Below are 19,717 nucleotides of genomic sequence, written 5' to 3'. Positions count from 1 at the left end.
CATGTTTTAAATACCGTTATACTATAACTAAACTTTGTGTAATTGCTGTGGTACTGTTGTTGTTGCTTCCCTTTGGCACGTGGCTTTGCGGTTTTTAAATCTAAGCACCGCCCTTCAAACCCAAATCCGCGTTGCGATTGGTCGAAAAAGAGAGGAAACATGTCTTTTGCCTTACATGGACCAATGGATTTAATCCACATCCTAGGACGACAAAAAAAGCACGAGACGTTTTCAAGAAAGGACCTCTTATTTTTGTAATAGCAGCCTTAGCAACTGCCGCACGACAAAACACAGCCAATGAAAGTGAATTACAATGTAACAAGAACAATATGCGTTTCTGCACTGATGAAAGGTAACTAAGTAGATTTACTCAAGTAATGTACTGAAGTACAATGTGGTGGTACCTGTGTAAATTATAATGTTTAATTATACAGAAAGTTATTGTATGATATAGAATATATAGGTAACGAAAAGAGTTCAAATTTTACCAACTGCAACATGAAAATGATGAACACAATAATCTATCAATAAATAAAATACAGTAGTATAATATATCAATATGAAATGAGCTATTCTGCATTACACGTTTTTTTTCTCACTTTTGGGGTATTTTCGGCTTTATTTTTTTTTTTAAAAAGTTCATTTTTATTATTATTTTTACACTATATCGACGCAGCTACACTTAGCCCCCTATTTTATGTGTTTGTGCTCCAGATTTAATTTATTTAACTAACTATCTTATTGTTCAGGCATAGCTGTTGACACTACTGGGGTCCTTTCATAAAACCCATTTCCCTGACGCGACCGCTTTTTTCCCCTTTTCCAGTGATTACAGTCTGTCGTTTCTCAATAACAACACGAGCTGTACTCTGCTCATAGCATCGTGACAGACAGCCCGGTTGCAATGGGTTGTTTCTAATTCACTTCGAGTAGGAATTTAGATCAATTAGACTGAAATAAAACAAAATTAATGACATGACATCCGACTGCAGCTGCAGACAATTCAAGGTACCGCTAGCGAGCTTTGGAGAATTGACAGTCGATGTGCACAAGAGGGTCAGAGAAGAAGACCTTTGACGTTACACCGCAGGCAGACACGACACCTAAGTTAAAAACTTGAGCACCATTTCCGGGCTCGTCACGTCGGCTATAGTGGAGCGGGACGTCGCGGTGCGGGGGGCGGGCAGCGGAGCGGTGTCGGTTAGCATACCGGGGCTGTTGTCGGACAGCATGGCGGCGGGGAAGGGAGCTGGGAGGCCCGCCTCGATGTGGGACAACATGCGGATACGGTTCATCGTTTGCTTCCTCGGAGTCTTCGTGTGTTACTTTTACTACGGAATATTACAAGAGATTATGTAAGTAACTAACGCTTAGTTCATCTGTGTGGTTTATGTAACCGCTGCCTTTCTGTCCTTCACCAAGCTCCATTCAAAAATCGTTTGGTTAAATGTTTTCTTGCTTGTCAACAGCTCACGCATCAACACAAGCTATTATTTGAATGTGATACTGCTACAGATAATGCACAACCAAGTGCAGCCTATGTTGCTGCTTTCTTTGTGTGTATTTGTGCACTCGTTGCAGGTTGCCTTCATTAGGCAACTCTTAAAATCGTCAGATTTTTGAATAGTTTGGCGTGACATTCTGTTCAAATTACAAAATGCCAAGTATTGACCCCCACACCATTGAGCAGACTCTCTTTTCCTCTAAAGGTATATTTTTCATTATTCCTCAGAGATGGTTTTGTTTGTCTACAGAAAATATAGTTTTCACACTATGATTAAATCTCTGTGAACAAAAAACAAACCTAAAGTGGTTATTTGTGGTCTCTAGAAAAAGGAGATGAACTCAATGGAGTCCAGTTTCTATTGCATGTCACATCCTGAGCCATGGCACAGGTGTGAGCCACTAAAGGGGACACGGATCATATCCAGTTACAAAATGATAATACAAAGCTAGTGTTTCAACCCAGAGGCAGCCCTTTAACAAACCTAAAAGATTGCCCTACATTATTATGTATAGTTATTAAACGATATTGATACTGCGGTCAGTTGTAATTGAATGCATTTGGGTTTCTCCTTACTGAAGGGCATTGTCATAACTTGGAGACTGAAAACACTGTCTCGTCTCTACTCTTCAGCCTCCAGTTCAGATTGTCTTTGATCTTTTACACTTACAACATTGTCGTCTTTGTGACTCTTCTAGCACTCGAGGTGATTATGGTCAGGGAGACCAAAAGGAGAAGTTCAGATTCGCCCGGACATTGGTCTTCATCCAGTGCATTGTCAGTGCTCTGTTTGCTAAGATCTGTGAGTATGTGGTGTACAGAAAATACATACAAATGTTTTTAAAAAAAATGGTTAACATGAAAACTAAAACTCTCAAAATCTTCTTCTTTATCATCAGTGATATATTTTTTTGAGGGCTCCAAACCGGATCACACCAAGAGCTGGCTCTATGGGCTGTGCGCCCTCTCTTACCTGGGAGCCATGGTTTCCAGTAACTCTGCCCTTCAGTACATCAACTACCCAACACAGGTGGGTCTGCCCTTTGAGATTGGGCAACGTTAGTTGCTAACATGATTGTTGGCAACGTTAGTTGCTAACATGATTGTTTATTACTGCTTGGTGCTATCGTATCCTAAAGCTATGCTTTTTTTGTGATAGGTGTTGGGTAAATCCTGCAAGCCCATACCAGGTAAATCTCTGTTTGGTAGCCTTCTGCTGTCCGCCTTCATATCGCCCGTCCCGTACATAATTAGTTTTTTTACAACAGTAATTATATTATTTAAGTACAAACACTGCTATACTGCTACTAGTAACATGTAATGACCATGCCCAAATATTTGGGGTCCATATGTGTGGAGTAGATTCGACATATGGCAGCATACCTTATGTTCTGTTTGTACATGAAGGTTGTAGCTCACTGCTCACAGATTGGTTATCTCGTGACACACACACACACACACACACACACACACACACACACACACACACACACACACTCTCTCTTTCACAATCCATAACCTCTGTGGGGAAGGCCTGACAGTGTTGAATCCACTGTAGGTTTACCACAAACCTAAGAGTTGTCATGGCCTTGGCTAAAAAAAAACCGTCCATCATGCTTTTGTTGTGTTGTTGCAGTGATGATCCTTGGTGTGACAATACTGAGAAAGAAGTACCCGCTGGCTAAGTATCTGTGTGTGCTGCTAATTGTGAGCGGTGTAGCGCTGTTCCTCTACAAACCCAACAAGAGCTCAGCTGTTGCAGATGACCATGTTTTTGGGTTTGGAGAGATTCTGTTGGTGAGTTTGAACAAAAGCTTTCTGTCCCATCCATTTCACCTAGAATCTCTTTATTGCCACATGTTGCCGATTGATCTGCGTCTCCCTGCTGCAGCTACATGGGGACATTTCTGTGACCCTCGTCTCATAGCGGTGTGTGTTTCTCTGTGTCGCAGCTGGTCAGTCTGACATTGGACGGTTTGACTGGTGTGGCCCAAGACCACATGAGGAATCGCTTCCAGACGAGTGCCAACCACATGATGCTGAACATCAACTTGTGGTCCACTCTGGTGCTGGGGCTAGGTGAGTCCACTGTGCTCTTTGCCAAACTCTTCTCTAACCGAATATGTGTCGTGAGGGGCCAGGACTCGAGCATGGCGGTTTCAGTCCAACCAAAACTACACCAGGCGGAGAGGAGAAACTAATGAGCTAAATCACCTTGATATGGTTCAGTGCTGCCAAAATATGAGAGAATGAAACGGCAACACTGGTGCACTGAACCTCTGTTGCAAAGCAATTGCAAATTGTCAGAGAAGGATGAAAACACAGGGTTCATATATACTATAACGGAAATTGATACACTTTTACTCCACAAAATATCCAACCATAAACAATTAGCTTAGTCTCTTTGTATAAAACTGTTGTGGTGTTTGTATCTATGGCACACAAGTGCGTGTCCTTGAGTTAAAACGTGTCATATTTTGTGTTAACATGTTCACCAGAGCCACATCATACAGGATACTTGAGTTTTTTTGCAGTTTTGCACATATACTGTAAAATGTCTAAATGATCTGTTCTGAAGACTCAGATTAATTAGCTTGTCTTGTCTTTTATTACCATGCTGGTCTCCATGAGCTGCGTGTCCACTCAGCAGTTAATTAAAGGCAGCTATATGTCCAATCACTCTAACAAGATTCAGTATCAACAGCTCAATTATGTCAATACTGTTGGTCTAATGTGCTGTAAAATGTAATTGTTAGTCGTGTTGATTTGTAGTCCCAGTACATTCAGGATGGATATCTGCTGGGATAAAGTAGCTAATGGCAATCCAAATAAGTCAAAAAGTGCTGCGTTAGAGGCTTTAAAGCAAAACGTGAACACTATTCTCCTAGGAGCCAAAACTCATTAATTCAGTCAAGACGAAGTGTTCGGTGTTATCTTCATAGATAAGGAGTCCTGCACCTCAAAGCCTGCAGTTCTGTGAGGAGGTTTCCGTAATATACTGAAGAGAAAGGCACATGAAACAAATGCTACATAATGAGAGGCTTTCTAAGGTGAGGCACTAATGGGCTGTAAGATAAAGATCTAAAGTTCAAAGCCAGTATGAGACGTGAGGGACCGTTATCGTTCCCACTAAACGAATTTGCATTGCCTGCTATATCTTCGTATGTGTCCATCTCTCCTACATGCTCATATTACAGGCCATATCACATTGAAAGAAAATCTATATTGTTGTTTTAAAAGTGATAAATTCAGTTTCGGGCTGCATTAAAATTCCTTCTTAGGGCTTGAGGTTTTGTTTGTTTGCGTTACTTAAGACACTCCGCAAGCTTTGAAATGTTGGTATTTTCCAATATATAACATATATTCTTCTTAAACCTCTACTAGTAGAAATCCATGACACCCCCACACCAAGGCTTCATCTGAACGTTGTTGCTGTATTCCACCACAAGGTGGTGCCTTATGCCCACACCATGAACACGATTATCTGATTCCTTCAGCACATGTAGCATTATGTTCAATTACTGATTTTTTTAAAATGCATTTTAAAAAATGCATTTAAAAAAACACTGACACTTTCTTCCTCTTTTCTCTCAGCGGTGTTGTCGACGGGGGAGATATGGGATTTCCTAAGTTTTACCGAACGCCACCCGAGCGTCATCTATAACATTCTTCTGTTTGGAGTGACCAGTGCTTTAGGCCAGGTGGGTGGAGGCTTTAATAAGATGATGGGTAATGTTGTGTTAATCCTTTACTTGGATCAAAACTTTGAAATAAATGCTCCAAATTACATTGCCTAATGTGTGTGTGTGTGTTTATTTTTTTTACAGACCTTCATCTTCATGACGGTGGTGTATTTTGGGCCTCTGACCTGCTCCATCGTCACCACCACGAGGAAGTTCTTCACCATCCTCGGCTCTGTTATTCTGTTTGGCAACGTCATGAGTATGATGCAGTGGTCGGGCACCATCCTTGTCTTCCTCGGTGAGTCAATTCTGGTTGATCACTCTGTTGGCCTCATGGTCGATCCCTGACGTGCTTCTTCGTCCAGCATTTTTCTCATGAACGCAACGTATCGCTGTAACATCTATGACAGCTGATAACGCTAGCAGAGGTTTAAATAAACATGGTCAAAGTCTTTAGCTGTAGCTGTAACTGTTACTGTATGTGTTTGTTATAACAAACAATTAGGCCCAATTGGGGAATACTTAGGCTTCCCACGCAAACCATTTGGTTGAGTGGTTAATTATGCATTGGGAGTATAGCTGAAGGGGAGTCAGTAAATGTAGCAGAGACATAGTTGGAGAAGAAGCAGGAGAGCTCAAATAGTTTGATGTTTTTTATTGGTCACTGGTCATTTCATTGGTTAAATGCAAAGTGTAAAATGATTTCTGTTCAGCTGCTCATGCTTTTCTTTGCTCCTTAATCACCTCTTTGCTTTTCTCTCTTTAGGTCTCGGATTTGATGCTAAATTTGGCAAAGTCCCCAAGAAGACGACACACTAACACATCTGGAGCGCACAAGACAAAGACGAAACGATTGCAAATGAAAACAAACTCTAGCCAGTATCTTATTTTCATAAGACGTCCTTTGCAGGCACACTGTATGTGCCTATAAAAATTGTTTAAGTATGGTCAGATATTTAACTTAACTGTATTTAAAAGAGAGTCCAGCTTCTGTTATATACTGTTGATGTATGCAAGATACACATTTTACTTGGGATCAAGTCCTAAATGAACTATTAGGAGATACAATTTTTTTTTTGTTTTTACCAAATTTTTGAAGAGGATTTGAACCAGCTGAGAGACAAAGGCGGGGGAATACTGTATTTACACAAATCTTTTAAGTTTCTGAAACCAGCTCACCTTCCTTGAATGGATATTGAAACCAAACAGGGCCTAAAACATACGTTTCCGGCATTTAACTCATGAACTTGACACCAAGTAAGGCTATGTTTACAAACTGTTGCTTGAATATGTGTAATCATCACATATGTAGTTTATTTCTTGGCAAACAATCAGCCAAGTATCATTTATAAAATATAAATGGTTGTATGTAGCCTGTTGTGTTATGTCCAATATTACAATTGAATTGTTTTTACGCTTTATTTTCTACCAGGTGAAAATAACTTACTATTAAAGGGAAATTGTGATATTTTATGATAACTTTTATTACACAGACTTCACTTTATTGGCTCACTTCAGTAAGTTGAGATACTCCTCTCTGATTGGGTGCCGCTTGTTGGAAAATGGCTGTAAAATAGCCCAAAACACTCAAAGTCTTTACCACCAGCAATTTATGTATTGCTTAGCCAACAAATACAAAAACATGTTACCAACTTGTTTTCCACATTACACTTAAATTATGGGGTATTATACTTGAGTATAATTTTGAGGTAGTTATACTTTTAATTTTCTGACTATGTACTTTGACACTCCATTTCAAAGGTAAATATTGTTCTTTTTACTCTGCTAAAGGATTCAGATTAATACAAAATCAAATTTACATGTAAATTCTGATATGCTATTATTGATCAAGCTATCCAGCAGTATGTAAATTATTAAAATCAGCTGGGAATCAAGAGTTTGTTATCACCAGGAAGAAAAGAAAAGCAAACTCCTAGTATGAAGGTAAAATAGAAAAAGACATTTCTAAAGACAATCTAAAATAGGTGTAATCGTTATTTTTCTTTTTCATGGAGGATTTCTAAATCCATGATTTCGCAGAAAACTCCTTAAACTTGAGGATTAAAACTAATCATTTCCTTTTCGTCTGATGGAGATAAAAAGCGCCCCCTGCTGTCACTCTGTGACACAGGCAGTCTGCTGCACGAGACAGGACGATGTCTCCTTTTATCTCCATCATGTCACTGACTGATTCATCTAATCGACTTGTTCATTAAATGCTGGCATTTCAATCATCATAAGATAATCAAACTAATGCACGAGGTAAAGTTAATCAATAAAATGATTAAATAGAGCCACAATGACGTCATTTGAAACAGGATTAAATTCACAGTATACATTATTAGTCTGAAAACCTCATCTCATTAGAGAGAACGATATAGGCTCACAACAGATGTAGGTTTTGCATTTGATTTTGTTTCCGGGTTGAAACTAGTGATTTCAGAATCAACATGACGAACATGTCATAGATTTGCCAGAATAAAATAGTGTGGAAATAAAAATGGAAGCGACAGAGTAACATATTAATGAAACCCTACAAGCTGTGTCTGTATTCACTACATCCAGTTGTCCATAAACCATCAACATGTTACACATAACATACGCTAATTGTTTGATTTGCACACCGTCTGTCAGGCACTCTGTCGAGACACCTTTTTATCCGGCCGGACCCTGCGGATTAAATCACTATTTTGGCAAGACTCACCGTAAACCGTTTATTTCTGAACGTCCTCTCCGAGCTAACGTGAAACATGCTCGCCGTAGTGCGCAAACAGCTTAAGAACCACCCGGCTGTAAGTCTATCACAGTTATTTACAGTAAAGTAAAATATTTTATTTAAGTTAATCGTCTGTGGAATGTTTGTCGCTAACTTATCTTAGCTAAACTAGTTAGCTTTAGTTTAGCTTCAGCTAGCACTCTGGCTTTGACCGCGCTGACTTTGAGAAGTTGTGTTTAACTATTAGATGTTTATCTTTGTGGTGTCTCCTGTAACATCCGTGGACTGCTAAACATTTCCCTCGTGTAGCGAGTGACATGACTATTATTAGATGTTTTGGAGTCAAAGCAGGTCACTCAAAAGACTATTGTTAGCTCAGACAAATGCTCCTAGCTTATCTAGTTAGTTAGCGGGCGAGGTAGCGTCAGCACTTTAAGATGTTTACTAAAACTTCACCTTTAGACCACACGTAGTGTTTATGTGCAGTTTGGTATTTGACTTGAGTTCTCTTAGTCAGGAAGTTACTTTGAATATAGTTGTAAACACAACAATTGACTCTAATAAGCTAAACTATATTTCAATATCTACCAGCTGCCAGCAACAAATAAATGGAGGCAGGGTGAAGTAGGCAAGTTAATATTTCATCGGCAACATTTAAAGTCGTGTTGCCCTGACTAGTCGTAGGAGGACCTGTTTAGTGTTGATACAAGCTGTCAGCTGGCTCGATGTGTTGAGCCAAGGCATTCAGCCTTCATGTCGTTTAAGGTTTCTCATATTCCTCATTTGTCACCATCAGCTGATCCCCCTTCTGTTCTTCATCGGCGGAGGGGCAACCATGTCCATTGCGTACCTGGCTCGTCTGGCCTTGAGAAACCCCGATGTGTGGTGAGGACTTAAGTTAACTTCTTGTGTACTTCATTATTTTTCCAAATGTGGTTATACACATGTCATTTGCATCTATTGAGATTCGCAGATGAGGGCAAAAAAGCTGAACGTTACTGTAACTAAATGTGTTCCTACTCTCCTTCTAATGCGTTTCAAGTTGCAGACCCTCTTGATTAATCATTCACAATGTGTACTTGATTCTCCTCCGCAGCTGGGATCGCAAGAACCCTGAGCCCTGGAACAAGATGGCTCCAACAGATCAGTACAAGGTGTGCCTCCATCTCCTCTGAGGGAGTCTTAATAATCATGCTTTGAGTCTTGACTTTCTGTACTGGAGACTGTCGGTGGTTATATTGAGGGATCATAGTATAAATCTTTGCCAGACTAGTGGCTGAGCTGTGGATTATTCATTATGTTGGATTAATCAAATGACACAATCTGGTTAACGTGGACTTGTAGAAACAAATCTGATGAAGTCATTAACTGCGCACACTAAATCAAAAGTAATCGTGGAAGATGACAGGAATGCTGTTGTATTTAACTGTGTTAACAGACTTTTTTTTCTAATGACCTTTCTAAATGGCATTATGCTGTGCTGCACATCCTAAAACAAACTATAAGTCACCTGAACTCACTTTTGTTGACATGACATTTTATATTAAGTGCTTGTTCTTGAGCTCAGATTTGTATTTTCAGTTCTACACCATCAACGTGGACTACAGCAAGCTGAAGAAGGAAGGCCCTGATTACTAGAGAGACCATCTGCTGGACTAAAAGCACAAAGATGAGCTGATCCGCACAGCCCGGTTTGGAGGTTCTTCTGGGAGCTCAAGGGAGGCAGAGGCTAAACCCGCACAGTGAATCATATTTAAGTTTCCTCATCGCATCAGATTGGCATTTGTAAAACAATCATGTCTCTTATTTCTCATTTTCAATGGCTGTCAATAAAGTGAAAGAGACTTTTCTCCTCCATACACAGAAAAGTACCTGTTTCATTCATACCAACTCCATTTTTCTGGCACTTAGCTTCTGTGTCTTACAGCTTTGGTCATGTTTTTATTTGTTATTGCCACTTTTAGATATATTCTAAATACATATTTGCATTACCACCCACAACACCCTCCACTCTTTGTTTACAATGACATCATGCTTTGCTGTTTCTGTATGGGCTGTGCTTTCACCTCATTTCACCTTGTCCTGCCGTAACCGACTGCGGGTGAGTTATGCCACACTGTTCTTGGCTGCGATCCAGAGCCTTATCGGTATGGCATGGGCAGACTTTAACCTTTAACATTTGAGGTGTGGGCTCCCTCTGGTGGTAGCTGTAGCAATCCAGAGAATGGGGGTAATAAAACCTCATCAATAAAACCTATGCATGAGGCCTGACCAGAGCTTCAAATGAAGAAGTCTACAAGCTTTCAGAAGATACTCTGTAAAGGGAAGAGTAAGACTACATGGCTCGCTCCCTTAAAAGGTTGACTTCTATTTCTCTAAAGCAATAACGTGTTATCGTGCGACTCCGACCCATTGCAAGACACGTGGAGGTGTTCCTCCTCTTATAGAATGCCATCGCTCTCTTAGCCAGATGAGATTGTAAATGTCAACAGGTCGCGCTGCCCTATATGCAGCTCGGAGAAAATGTGACAAAGATGAGCAGCCAACGCAGTGCAGAAAATGTCAAGGACACCTTTTATATTTGAATAGAAGCTCATGTCTAAATCTTCACCCACCCTCTCCATGACTGAGGCGCTCGCGTAACTCTCTTTCTTCATCTGGGGAAGTGAGAATTAACTTCAGGCACAGCATGTAATGGTGCTGCGGTTTGGATCAACATTTGATTTGTTCTAGCACAATCAGTTCAGTTCTTGAAGCTGGAAATAACACAACGTGCCTTTACTTTCCTCAGCTCATTTCTTCCTTCATGGAACCTGTGGTTTTCATCTTAAAGAAAGCTAAATACAAGTAAGTGACATGCTGTGGCTGTGCTGAGGAAAGACTTACGCACGCATATGGCCATAACCCAAAGGCTTTGGGAGGAGATGGAAAGTTAAAGGATCACTGAGAGGGGAGCATAATGTTTGATGGCGATCCATCCGGTAGTTCTAGTAGTAGTTAATAGTCAAGACAATAAACTCAAAACCACAGATCTAAATTGCGGTGTCACTCCAGGAAAAGTATAAGGATCACCAAAGTCAGCAGTATTCAACCATAAATGATGATTTTGTATTAATTCCAATAATTGGATTGGTCATTTGATTAACGTTGTTTTGTGTCGACGGTTAAGATGAATTAGTGGAGCCGTGAGGACCTTATTTGTTTTTACAGATGACTTGAGATGTTGATTCAAGATGGTAATACAACACAAAAAATATGGTCTGTGCCCAAGTTCCGTGTTTTCTTTCCCCACATTAAAACTCTGTAGCCGGAGTCCGAATCATTACTGCTGGCTGAGGTTGAAAGTCTACACTCAGGGTCAGTTTTTGACAACCAGCCAGAAGGTTCAGAGGTCAAATGGCTGCATGGCGGTGAATTCTCTGAGGACACCGGCCGAACACAACTGTAGAGCCAATCTGACCCGCATCTTTACCCTTCTTCTGACCCCTGACCCCTCTGTTGAATCCAGCCCTTTTCTACCACGCTACAAACCCAACATTGAACAAATAATGAGGGAAAATAATGTGAGGCGAGGTGCGAGGCGATTGCTGCTGCAAATTGTCTTCTAAAGGTCAAGCCAAAAGTCAGGTAGTCTAGAAACAGGGGGAAAGCAGCGGATCCTGCATCATTCATTTGACCAAAGTCCTTACTAAAGCATTTTCACTGGGACTGTGTGAGTTTCAAAGTGTGTGCAAGAGAAGGAGTGATAAATACACTTGTGTCATCTTACACCCACATCCATGCACAGATGTCTTGGTCGCGCAGTAATATTGTGCAGTTATAAAAAGCCCTATTACATAATTCAAGTTGTTTTACTGGAATTTCCGTACATAATATGGCAGTTGAGATTTTCTCTGCTGTATTGAAGTTCACTAACAGCTTATCGGACTAGCGAGTATTTCTATCATAAGTATTCTCATTTGATCACTCTGATCAGCAAAGTTCAGCTGTGAAGATTATGCAGAAATACAGATGACATTTACCTCCCTGAAATTACTGCTTTTTGAAATATTTTTTCATTTCATGCACTAAAGTAACGTGACTGACTTTATACTCATTGCTGCTTACATTTTCTGCTTTGAAAATATATTATTATTGATCTCTCCCACAACAATCTGCAACTAAATTCACATATTATCGTTTTTGTAATATTGTTGTGGTCAACGCGCCAGCAAACAGTTGCCTATTCATGCATCTAACAGATACGGGGAAACACCATCAATGATTATGAGTCATGTGTCTGACCATCTGGTGAATGTAAGTCCTATATTCACATTTTATTTCGCTCGGTTTTGCTCTCCACCAACTCATCAGGGCAATATCTGCCTCTTTAGAGATAAAAAGCTCCACAATGTTCACCAGCTAGTTGCTAACTTTGTCCGTCTGTTGTTACGCTGTGCGTCCTTTTATCCAACAGTCTAGACCGTTACTGATATCTCCTCCTCTTTACAGCTCTTCTTGTCGCAAAGCAGTAAAAGATGATGATTTATCTTTATAAACCCTGCTTCAACTCTTTGTAAACTTCATATCTGCAGATGCAAACGTGCTGCCTCAGTCAGACAAACAATATTGAAAAGCCCAACAACACAACCACAAATAAACACACCCTCTTCAGTTTATATTGGACTGGTATTCTGAACCAAAGGGAAAAAAAAACAAGTTCTTGCTTTCCTCCACTTTGCTCTTGGTGTCAATATTGCCTCTGTAATGCTGTAGTTACCTTTCAATTACCACTCGATTTTCCCTCAGTCGTAGACACACACAGACGTACACACTCAGATCCATTACGGAGGGAATAAACTGTTTTCCCTCCCCTGCTGTGAGCTGTGTGGAGTAATGAGTGAAAACCTTTCTCCCTCTGATTCTCTCAGAGAGAGTGTCTCTCATTTTTTTGCCATTTGGTGTTCAACTCTGAGCTGCTCTCCACTCACACTCGCTGTGTTTCCCCACTACCTTGCTCTTTGTTTTTCTCTCTTCGTCGTTCCTTCTCTTTCAAGAGTTTTCCATTTTCACGAAGCCCGTACATGGACACGCAATTCTTCATTTCTTCTGCGTCACAGAAGTTTTATTCCAACCAAATCACATTGATCCTTGAGCTTGCTCACACAGGATGACAAAGTGCCATTTGCAGCAGATGCACGGAAAGGTCAGGGTTGTCGATGTATTTTTGCATGAGGGATTGAGTAAGGACACTGCAATTTAACAGCCATTTCAACAGGAATACCAAAGGAATTAATCATCCCCGATATCTCAGGGACGGAGAAGCAGTGCGAGCATGCTTTATGTGGTGTTTCAGAACACGCATCACTCACGCCAATATAGCACTGGGCAGGCTGGATGGTTCCAGATTGTCTCATAAATACAAGGTCTCGGGTTTGTTCCCTAAAACAACAGTTTGTCTCCTGTTAAAGTGTCCTTGATCAAGACAGTGGATGCCTCAGGATAGATTGTCAACCAAATGAAAAGGGATTTGTAAGTTAAAGAGCAACACCCTCCTCTGGATGGAAAGACACGAAGAATGGTATCAAAAACTAGCAGTCACGCCAGATGCAAGTTCCCATCATCATTGGCATCTGTGTTTAGATGAAATCTGTTTTTTTTTCTCTCTTTCTTTCTGCATCCATGGAAGGAAAGCAGGTCAAAATTTAAATAGCTGAAAATAGAACATCTGGCTGGGCCTTGTCAGTCAGCAGTGCGTAATGAAATATGGAAATTGGGGCGCTCTTCAAAGAGATACGGGCCTCTGGGTGCCGTCCTGGGTCTCCAGCAGGCCCCTCAACAGCCCCGGTGGAGCCCCGCCCATCGGAAACGTGTGCTACATTTCCAGGTGCTGCCGCCGCGGCCTCGTCCGCCGCCAGTGCCAGCTCGTTAGCGCTCACAGCCTGGTGGAGCTGGCAGCTGGCATCATTAAACTTCAAACCGGCTTTCGACCCGGGGTGCCGCCGTCGGGAGAGACCGCCCGCTCATCCGCCTGCCAACAGCTGATTAGAGCCACGCTGACACCAGCAACCAGACTCCAGCCACGCGCTACCCAAACAGCATATCCACACACCACCAACCACACCACAAAACAATCTGAGCAGCGTCCAAACATCAACCTCTGAGGTGACCAAGTGTCACAGAGGCGTACAGAAACGAGCCTGATTAGGAACTATTTCAATCTAACAGTTTTGATCTTTTTAAAGAACTCAATGTCCATCTGTTTGCTCTATAAGCAAAACTGTCCCATGACCAAAAGCTCATGCTACGTGTATCCATCAGGGGTTGGCAGGTGGGACCAATGGTTGATATAACTCTCCACACACATAACAGGACATATAAACACAGGCAGCGCGTGTTGGGGTCCGACCACTTCCTGGTTTGTGGTGCATGCTGGTAGACATGTGGCTGGTATGTTACCATTGTGCTCTTAACAACACAAACTGGTATGATTTTATATTTTTAGGCTGTAGTTGCAGCCTTTAAGGCTCGCAGTTGAAGCCTTTGGTTCTCCATGAATCTTCTTTTGTGTATCTCCACACACAGTTACCTGTGTGTGTCATCTGAAAGTGTAGATTCCTTTCATGTTACCAATATTCATATAGTTTCTCGTTAAGTATTTGAAGTTGTTTATTACAAGGATCTATACCTGCCCTTTGTTCAGTTAATAATATCATGCTTGAAAACTACACAACCTATTTTTGAAAGACGCTTGTGCAATAAAAGACAAAGCTCCAGCTCTCCTGCTGGTTTATCATGACAAAACTGTGATTCACTCAAAGTTTATTATACATGCAACAGTAAAGAAAACATTTTGACACATGAACATATGCTTTTAATGGAGGATAAGAGTCAAGAGAGGTTGCTTAGCACAAAGACTGGTGAGAGGGAGCTGGCTCTGAAGCGACACCCCTAAAGCTCACATATTTAAATGACATAGCTTGTTTGTTTAGTTTTGGTCAATAATGAGTAAAAACGTCATGTCGTAGCTCTTGCAGGGGTTTGCACCTCTGTCCTAGACATTCCTTGACTTGTAGCAATCACCTTCTGAAGTCGGATGACAAGACTTTAGGAAGCCGCTGCTTTGGGTTGAGAAAGAAAACATGATGTGTTGTTTTTTCCACAATCTTCCTTTTGCCAACTGCCAGATTTCCTGTTTTCTCCTGTTACTGTCTTTGTGATAAACTAAGCTAATCGCCATATTTAACATCATGAAAGTGTGATCCGTATTCTCATCTAACTAGTCTGGAAGGAATCTGTCTTTCTCAACAACCGCTCATCCAATTGACTTCACACTCGGCGGGTGTATTGCTGAGGAGAACCCAGCGAGGTGCAGTGTCGAGTGTGAGCTCTTGCGAACCGCAAGACATATTTATAAGTAGTCTGTTGTGTACATACTGTGTAGTGCATTTATAGGAATCCCTTATTAACCTGTGTTGAGTGTGACGTTGTTAAGATGAGCAGTTCTCGAGAAAGGCCGGAGGCCGAGCAATCGACTCGCTCTGAACTGGCCCGCTTGGAATGGCCATGGCACTCGTTTCCCAAAATGCATAAATAACATTTTGGGAAACTGAACCCTTTCCCTCCTGAAAAATTGGCTGTTAATATTTGGATTGGAAGAACATGCAGGACCTTTTCCATAATTACATTTTAATTTTGTCTCCATTCTCCATGAGCGGATCACCATCATCTCTGTGTCCTTGACCAGCTCTGTAGCGTCATCCACGTTTTAGCTAATGTCCCTATTTAGAGGCATCAGTTCACAAGTCCTTATGACATGATTCCTCGCCCAAACCTCCAAATTACAGGCAAAGCGGAATGACGAGCAAGATGTTTTGTCATTTTGATAAAACATTAGACGTAACTCCCAAATGCACTCGGCTCAGAGGGAACATGGGCCCTGAATGTTCTTTTGATATGATTTTCTTTACAGATATTGCCTCCAAATAAATTGTCGGCCATTTTCGCTCATTCCTTGCCTTTCATTTTAATGATGAAACAAGATTTAATTTGCACTCAATCAGGTTCAGGAATGGCGGAGCGCCCATATCTTGCCAAACCTCAGTGACGCACATCAACACAGGTCCCACTGGAGCCACAAACTGGTTTGAGCTCCATTATGGTCCCTTTGTTTCCTCACATGTCTGTTCTTTTTTTTTTCTTCCCCACTGCTGGGCACAGGCAGATACATTGTAATTTCCACTGCGATTGAGTCATGAATGATAATGGCTTGATTATTTGGCGAAAATTGGTCTCTTTGGATTCATTCCATGTACGGTGATAATTGAGAAGCTTCGTCAGTCTGGATTATATCAAACCGTTGGACTGGGTTCTTTTTTTTTTTTCTTACTCATCCCTCAGTCGATTCTTTGGGTCAGTGGAAAACTAATTTCTTTTTTTTTTTTAGTGCAGTGGGAAAATCTCCAGGTATTTTATTTTTTTTACATCAATGTATTACAATGCTGCAAGGCTTTGCAAGAATCCTCTAAATCTATACTCTCCTGTGAGTAAAGACCGATCTCCCATGATAACCTGTGGTTCCTCAGAGAGCTCTCGAGAAATTTTGTCTGTGCTTCGGGTCGTGGTCCACTCCGTCACTCTCGAGAGCGACAGCCCGAAGGAGACTCACTTACAGTCAAACACCAGATCTAAGAAGCCTATTTAAATATTGATAACTACCTTGGGAATTGGTCCGATTTGTTTATCATTGAAAGGAAGATTTTGCTACAACCATAACTTTCTTCCTGAATGGCAGATAATCCATTAATGTGCTCTAAAGGCTCCCCTGGGAGCCGCGTGGGAAGCTGGGAGGAGAGACAGACCAGCCATGCTGCTTCAGAGAGAGGACTTTAGTCACAACTCCTCTCTACTGATAATGAAACAGACGCTCACAAATATCAGGGCTAATTCTGCTAAAATGCAAAAGTAGGAAGACTTTATTAATTTGCATCTATAATCGGGAACAGGTAAGAGGTTGGGAGCAGCTACTCTGACGACAGCATTTATCTCTCATGTGGACCATCTCCTTTTAACGAGAGCCGCAAGCATTGTTACAAACAAATGAGCGGCAGGTTAATAGGAGGTCCAGTGGAACAACTGGTGTGGGTGGCTCGCCTCTTAAAGGATCCCTAATGAGCTGTCTGCACTTTTTCAGAGACCATGCATTGATTTATCACAAAAGCAATGGCCCAAAGGTCACCAAACCACCCTGTGATGGACTTCAGTACTTCTGGGTTTTGACACGACCTTTTTGACCTCTACCACGCATCATGATGCTCACCTTATCGTGCTGCCTCACAGTCCACATGCATCACCACACGGCTAAAGCACCCCTTCGGGATAATACAGCCTCACATCAATTTGCCACCTCTCCCTCTCTATCCCATTAGAAAACGAGATGCTTTTCATGAAGCACCCAGTGGTGATCATCTCAAAGCTGGCATTGTTGAGAGACCTTGAGAGGGCATGTTTTGTCTGAATGGAGAAATGCTTTCCGCTCAGCCGGGGCTTCAAAGCAAAGCTGTAGTTGTTGCTTCCGTCCACGTGGAGGCAGCACCGTGTTTGTGGGAGAGAGAGAGGCGTGGGGGCGAGCCCTCTCTGTAAGCAGTTGACCCTTGTGGCGGTGGAGGGTTTGGAGTCGCTCTCCCCTGGCACGGTGCCTTCAGGCCGGGGCGGGATGGGGGCCGGACAGATCGAAGAAGCAGCGCTGGGACCGGAGCAGAACCTTCGGACTCCATCTGTCGCTTTCTCCACCGTGGAGAAGAGGGAGACGGAGAGAGCCAGAGACAGGTGGGCCCACCCTCCACCAGCTGGCACTGCAACCAGCATCTGCCCACAGCCAAGGCAACTTTCCTTTCTCCTCGTCATCACTGATCAGACAGCTCCCAGCCTCCTTTCTCCCTCACTCATCCCTCCACCTTCCACAGTCCTCGTATGTCTCGTGTGGCCCAGCGAAAAGGACGAGCTCAGAATTTTCAGCACACTTTTACGATATTCTGATCAAAGATTTGACTCCAGTATTGTTGTCCTACTGCTGTTGCCGTCTTCAGTCTGCAGGTTCATGATTCAAAACTAAATCAATGAGAGCAAGTATGGAGACGTGTATTGTGAAAAATAGGGCTGCCAGTTAAGTTAGACAGATATACAATATTTTTCTTAAAGGCTGTTCAGTAAACAGGCACAGAGAGAAATCTGACCATGATGCAGATGACACAGAAGTGTCCCTATGCTGTTGCATATAGGGGTCTCTCAGGATGTTTATTTTGAAAAGTGCTTTTGATAAAGATGTTAGTGAGGTGGTGAAACATTCGGAGAGAAACATGGAGAATAACATGCAATAAAGCTCTCCAGCCAATCCATGGTACTGCCTCAGACCTCCAATAGCTTGAGCTCGCTTCTCTTTGGCTGTACATTTTACAGTTTGTAAAAATATTTCATACTAATTATATTTCTTTATTCATGGTTGGGGCTCATTTTTTTTTATTTATCATAATTGATTCTTGACTGTGATGGAAATGCTAATTATTTTTTCTCTCCTTTTTTTTTAATGAACATTGATGTAATGTGGCATATTCTTAATATAAAATTCAAGTAAGAAACCAATGCCAAAGCCTTTTGTGATCCAGCAGATACAATATTGGAAGCATGTATTATTAATATTATTTTTAAACACAGTTTTTTTTATTTAAAAAGGTAATTCAGCCCATCTAGGCTTTATTTTCCCAAATCACTTACTTCACTGTAGAGCTCCATGGGGCACCAAGTCTGGGTGACGTCCTCCAACACACACACACACACACTATATAGAGAGGGCTCCACTTCGGGCCCCCAAAACCTATAGGGGGCGGTATAACCTCTCTGAACGTGTCACTGAAGTAATGCAGACCAACAGTGCTTTTTCAACACATTAATGACATGTAACGCAGGACATATGGCCTCAGTGTTTGCTCCTTTGCCTCTGAAGGACACGAGGCACACCATGCAGCCGTCACCGAGGCAGACTGAATACTGTGACGCCAAAGTGCTGTGATAGCAGCCCCTCCTCTCCTCCCTGCCTAATTCTGCTACATCTCTGGTGGACCGGGCTAATTTAGTTGAAAATTGATACAAGGATGGGGATAAAATGTTAAGCAAGACAATCCAGCAAGTCTGATTAGGCTGTGTGTAGCCAATTAGGCCTACTGGCTCCCATTTGAAGTCGAGCGGGCAGCAACCGCAGGACACATTAGCCTACTGGAGGGCTTTTTGTCATTCCCATAATACAATTAAACCCACACTGTAACATTTAATCAGATTCATGTCAGATTTAACGTTCTTTTCAAGAGCAGAAAAACAATAAAACCAAAAGGGCAAAATATATCTTGTAGGTCTATTATTTCAGTGGCCGTCATAACAAAGGAGAATTTGGTGTTGTTGTTTTTGCTTCATGTCTCACATTACATAGAGGCCTAAAATCTTTACGTAATGGTGCTGAGCCACTTGTTTAAATGTGCAAATATACATTGGTTGGGGTGTAGTCGAGAATTATAACTTTTTTTTCAAGCTCTGCCACAAACAGACAAACAGCATAGAGTATATAAGGTTTACAAGTTTAAGGTTTAAGTAGATTAAATGAATTGAATTGTCTTGTTTGCACGGCTCACACTGCATGCTTTGGCATTTTAAAACCAAACTAAACAATGCAGGATGTATGTATATGTATCATTATTATTCCTGAACTGACATTTTCCTCTTGTTTTGTGCTGAACACTTATTGTGTTTATAATCTTTATCATTTCTTTGCTGGTGACTATCATC

General features: G+C 41.6%; 3 protein-coding genes across 3 annotated transcripts in view; all 3 read left to right on the top strand.

Annotated features, from left to right (window-relative positions):
• Nucleotides 1-805: 805 nt before the first annotated feature.
• On the top strand, nt 806-6,861 carry slc35b1 (solute carrier family 35 member B1). Its single transcript, XM_068578835.1, has 9 exons — nt 806-1,355; nt 2,203-2,306; nt 2,404-2,534; nt 2,664-2,694; nt 3,141-3,301; nt 3,457-3,583; nt 5,099-5,205; nt 5,332-5,485; nt 5,954-6,861. Exons 1-9 carry the CDS (start codon nt 1,231-1,233, stop codon nt 6,004-6,006), a joined length of 993 nt encoding a protein of 330 aa, XP_068434936.1. The 5' UTR covers nt 806-1,230; the 3' UTR covers nt 6,007-6,861.
• A 996-nt stretch (nt 6,862-7,857) lies between these two features.
• ndufa4a (NDUFA4 mitochondrial complex associated a) lies at nt 7,858-9,762 on the top strand. The gene is made up of 4 exons (XM_068577807.1): nt 7,858-7,979; nt 8,700-8,788; nt 9,000-9,057; nt 9,485-9,762. Exons 1-4 carry the CDS (start codon nt 7,938-7,940, stop codon nt 9,539-9,541), a joined length of 246 nt encoding a protein of 81 aa, XP_068433908.1. The 5' UTR covers nt 7,858-7,937; the 3' UTR covers nt 9,542-9,762.
• Nucleotides 9,763-17,597: 7,835 nt separating this feature from the next.
• The window catches only part of spop (speckle type BTB/POZ protein), an 80,127-nt gene continuing 78,007 nt past the window's right edge, over nt 17,598-19,717 (top strand). The window contains 1 exon segment of the mRNA XM_068578345.1: nt 17,598-17,710. Within this exon segment, the coding sequence (XP_068434446.1) occupies nt 17,598-17,710 (113 nt within the window).

The sequence above is a fragment of the Clinocottus analis genome, unplaced genomic scaffold, assembly GCF_023055335.1.
Source record: "Clinocottus analis isolate CAN_PGR_092001 unplaced genomic scaffold, fCliAna1.0.p SCAF_16, whole genome shotgun sequence".
Taxonomy (NCBI): domain Eukaryota; kingdom Metazoa; phylum Chordata; class Actinopteri; order Perciformes; family Cottidae; genus Clinocottus; species Clinocottus analis.
Note: the sequence above shows the minus strand (reverse complement) of the source record. Positions and strands in the feature narration are given on the sequence as shown.

Bases quoted from the DNA above. Each gene is read 5' to 3' on its own strand.
- slc35b1 (XM_068578835.1), top strand. From the start codon at position 1,231: ATGGCGGCGGGGAAGGGAGCTGGGAGGCCCGCCTCGATGTGGGACAAC. The intron at 2,307-2,403 runs GTGAGTATGTGG...CTTTATCATCAG, and splicing joins TGCTCTGTTTGCTAAGATCT to TGATATATTTTTTTGAGGGC. The intron at 5,206-5,331 runs GTGGGTGGAGGC...TTTTTTTTACAG, and splicing joins TGACCAGTGCTTTAGGCCAG to ACCTTCATCTTCATGACGGT.
- ndufa4a (XM_068577807.1), top strand. From the start codon at position 7,938: ATGCTCGCCGTAGTGCGCAAACAGCTTAAGAACCACCCGGCT. The intron at 7,980-8,699 runs GTAAGTCTATCA...TGTCACCATCAG, and splicing joins AGCTTAAGAACCACCCGGCT to CTGATCCCCCTTCTGTTCTT. The intron at 8,789-8,999 runs GTGAGGACTTAA...TCTCCTCCGCAG, and splicing joins TTGAGAAACCCCGATGTGTG to CTGGGATCGCAAGAACCCTG.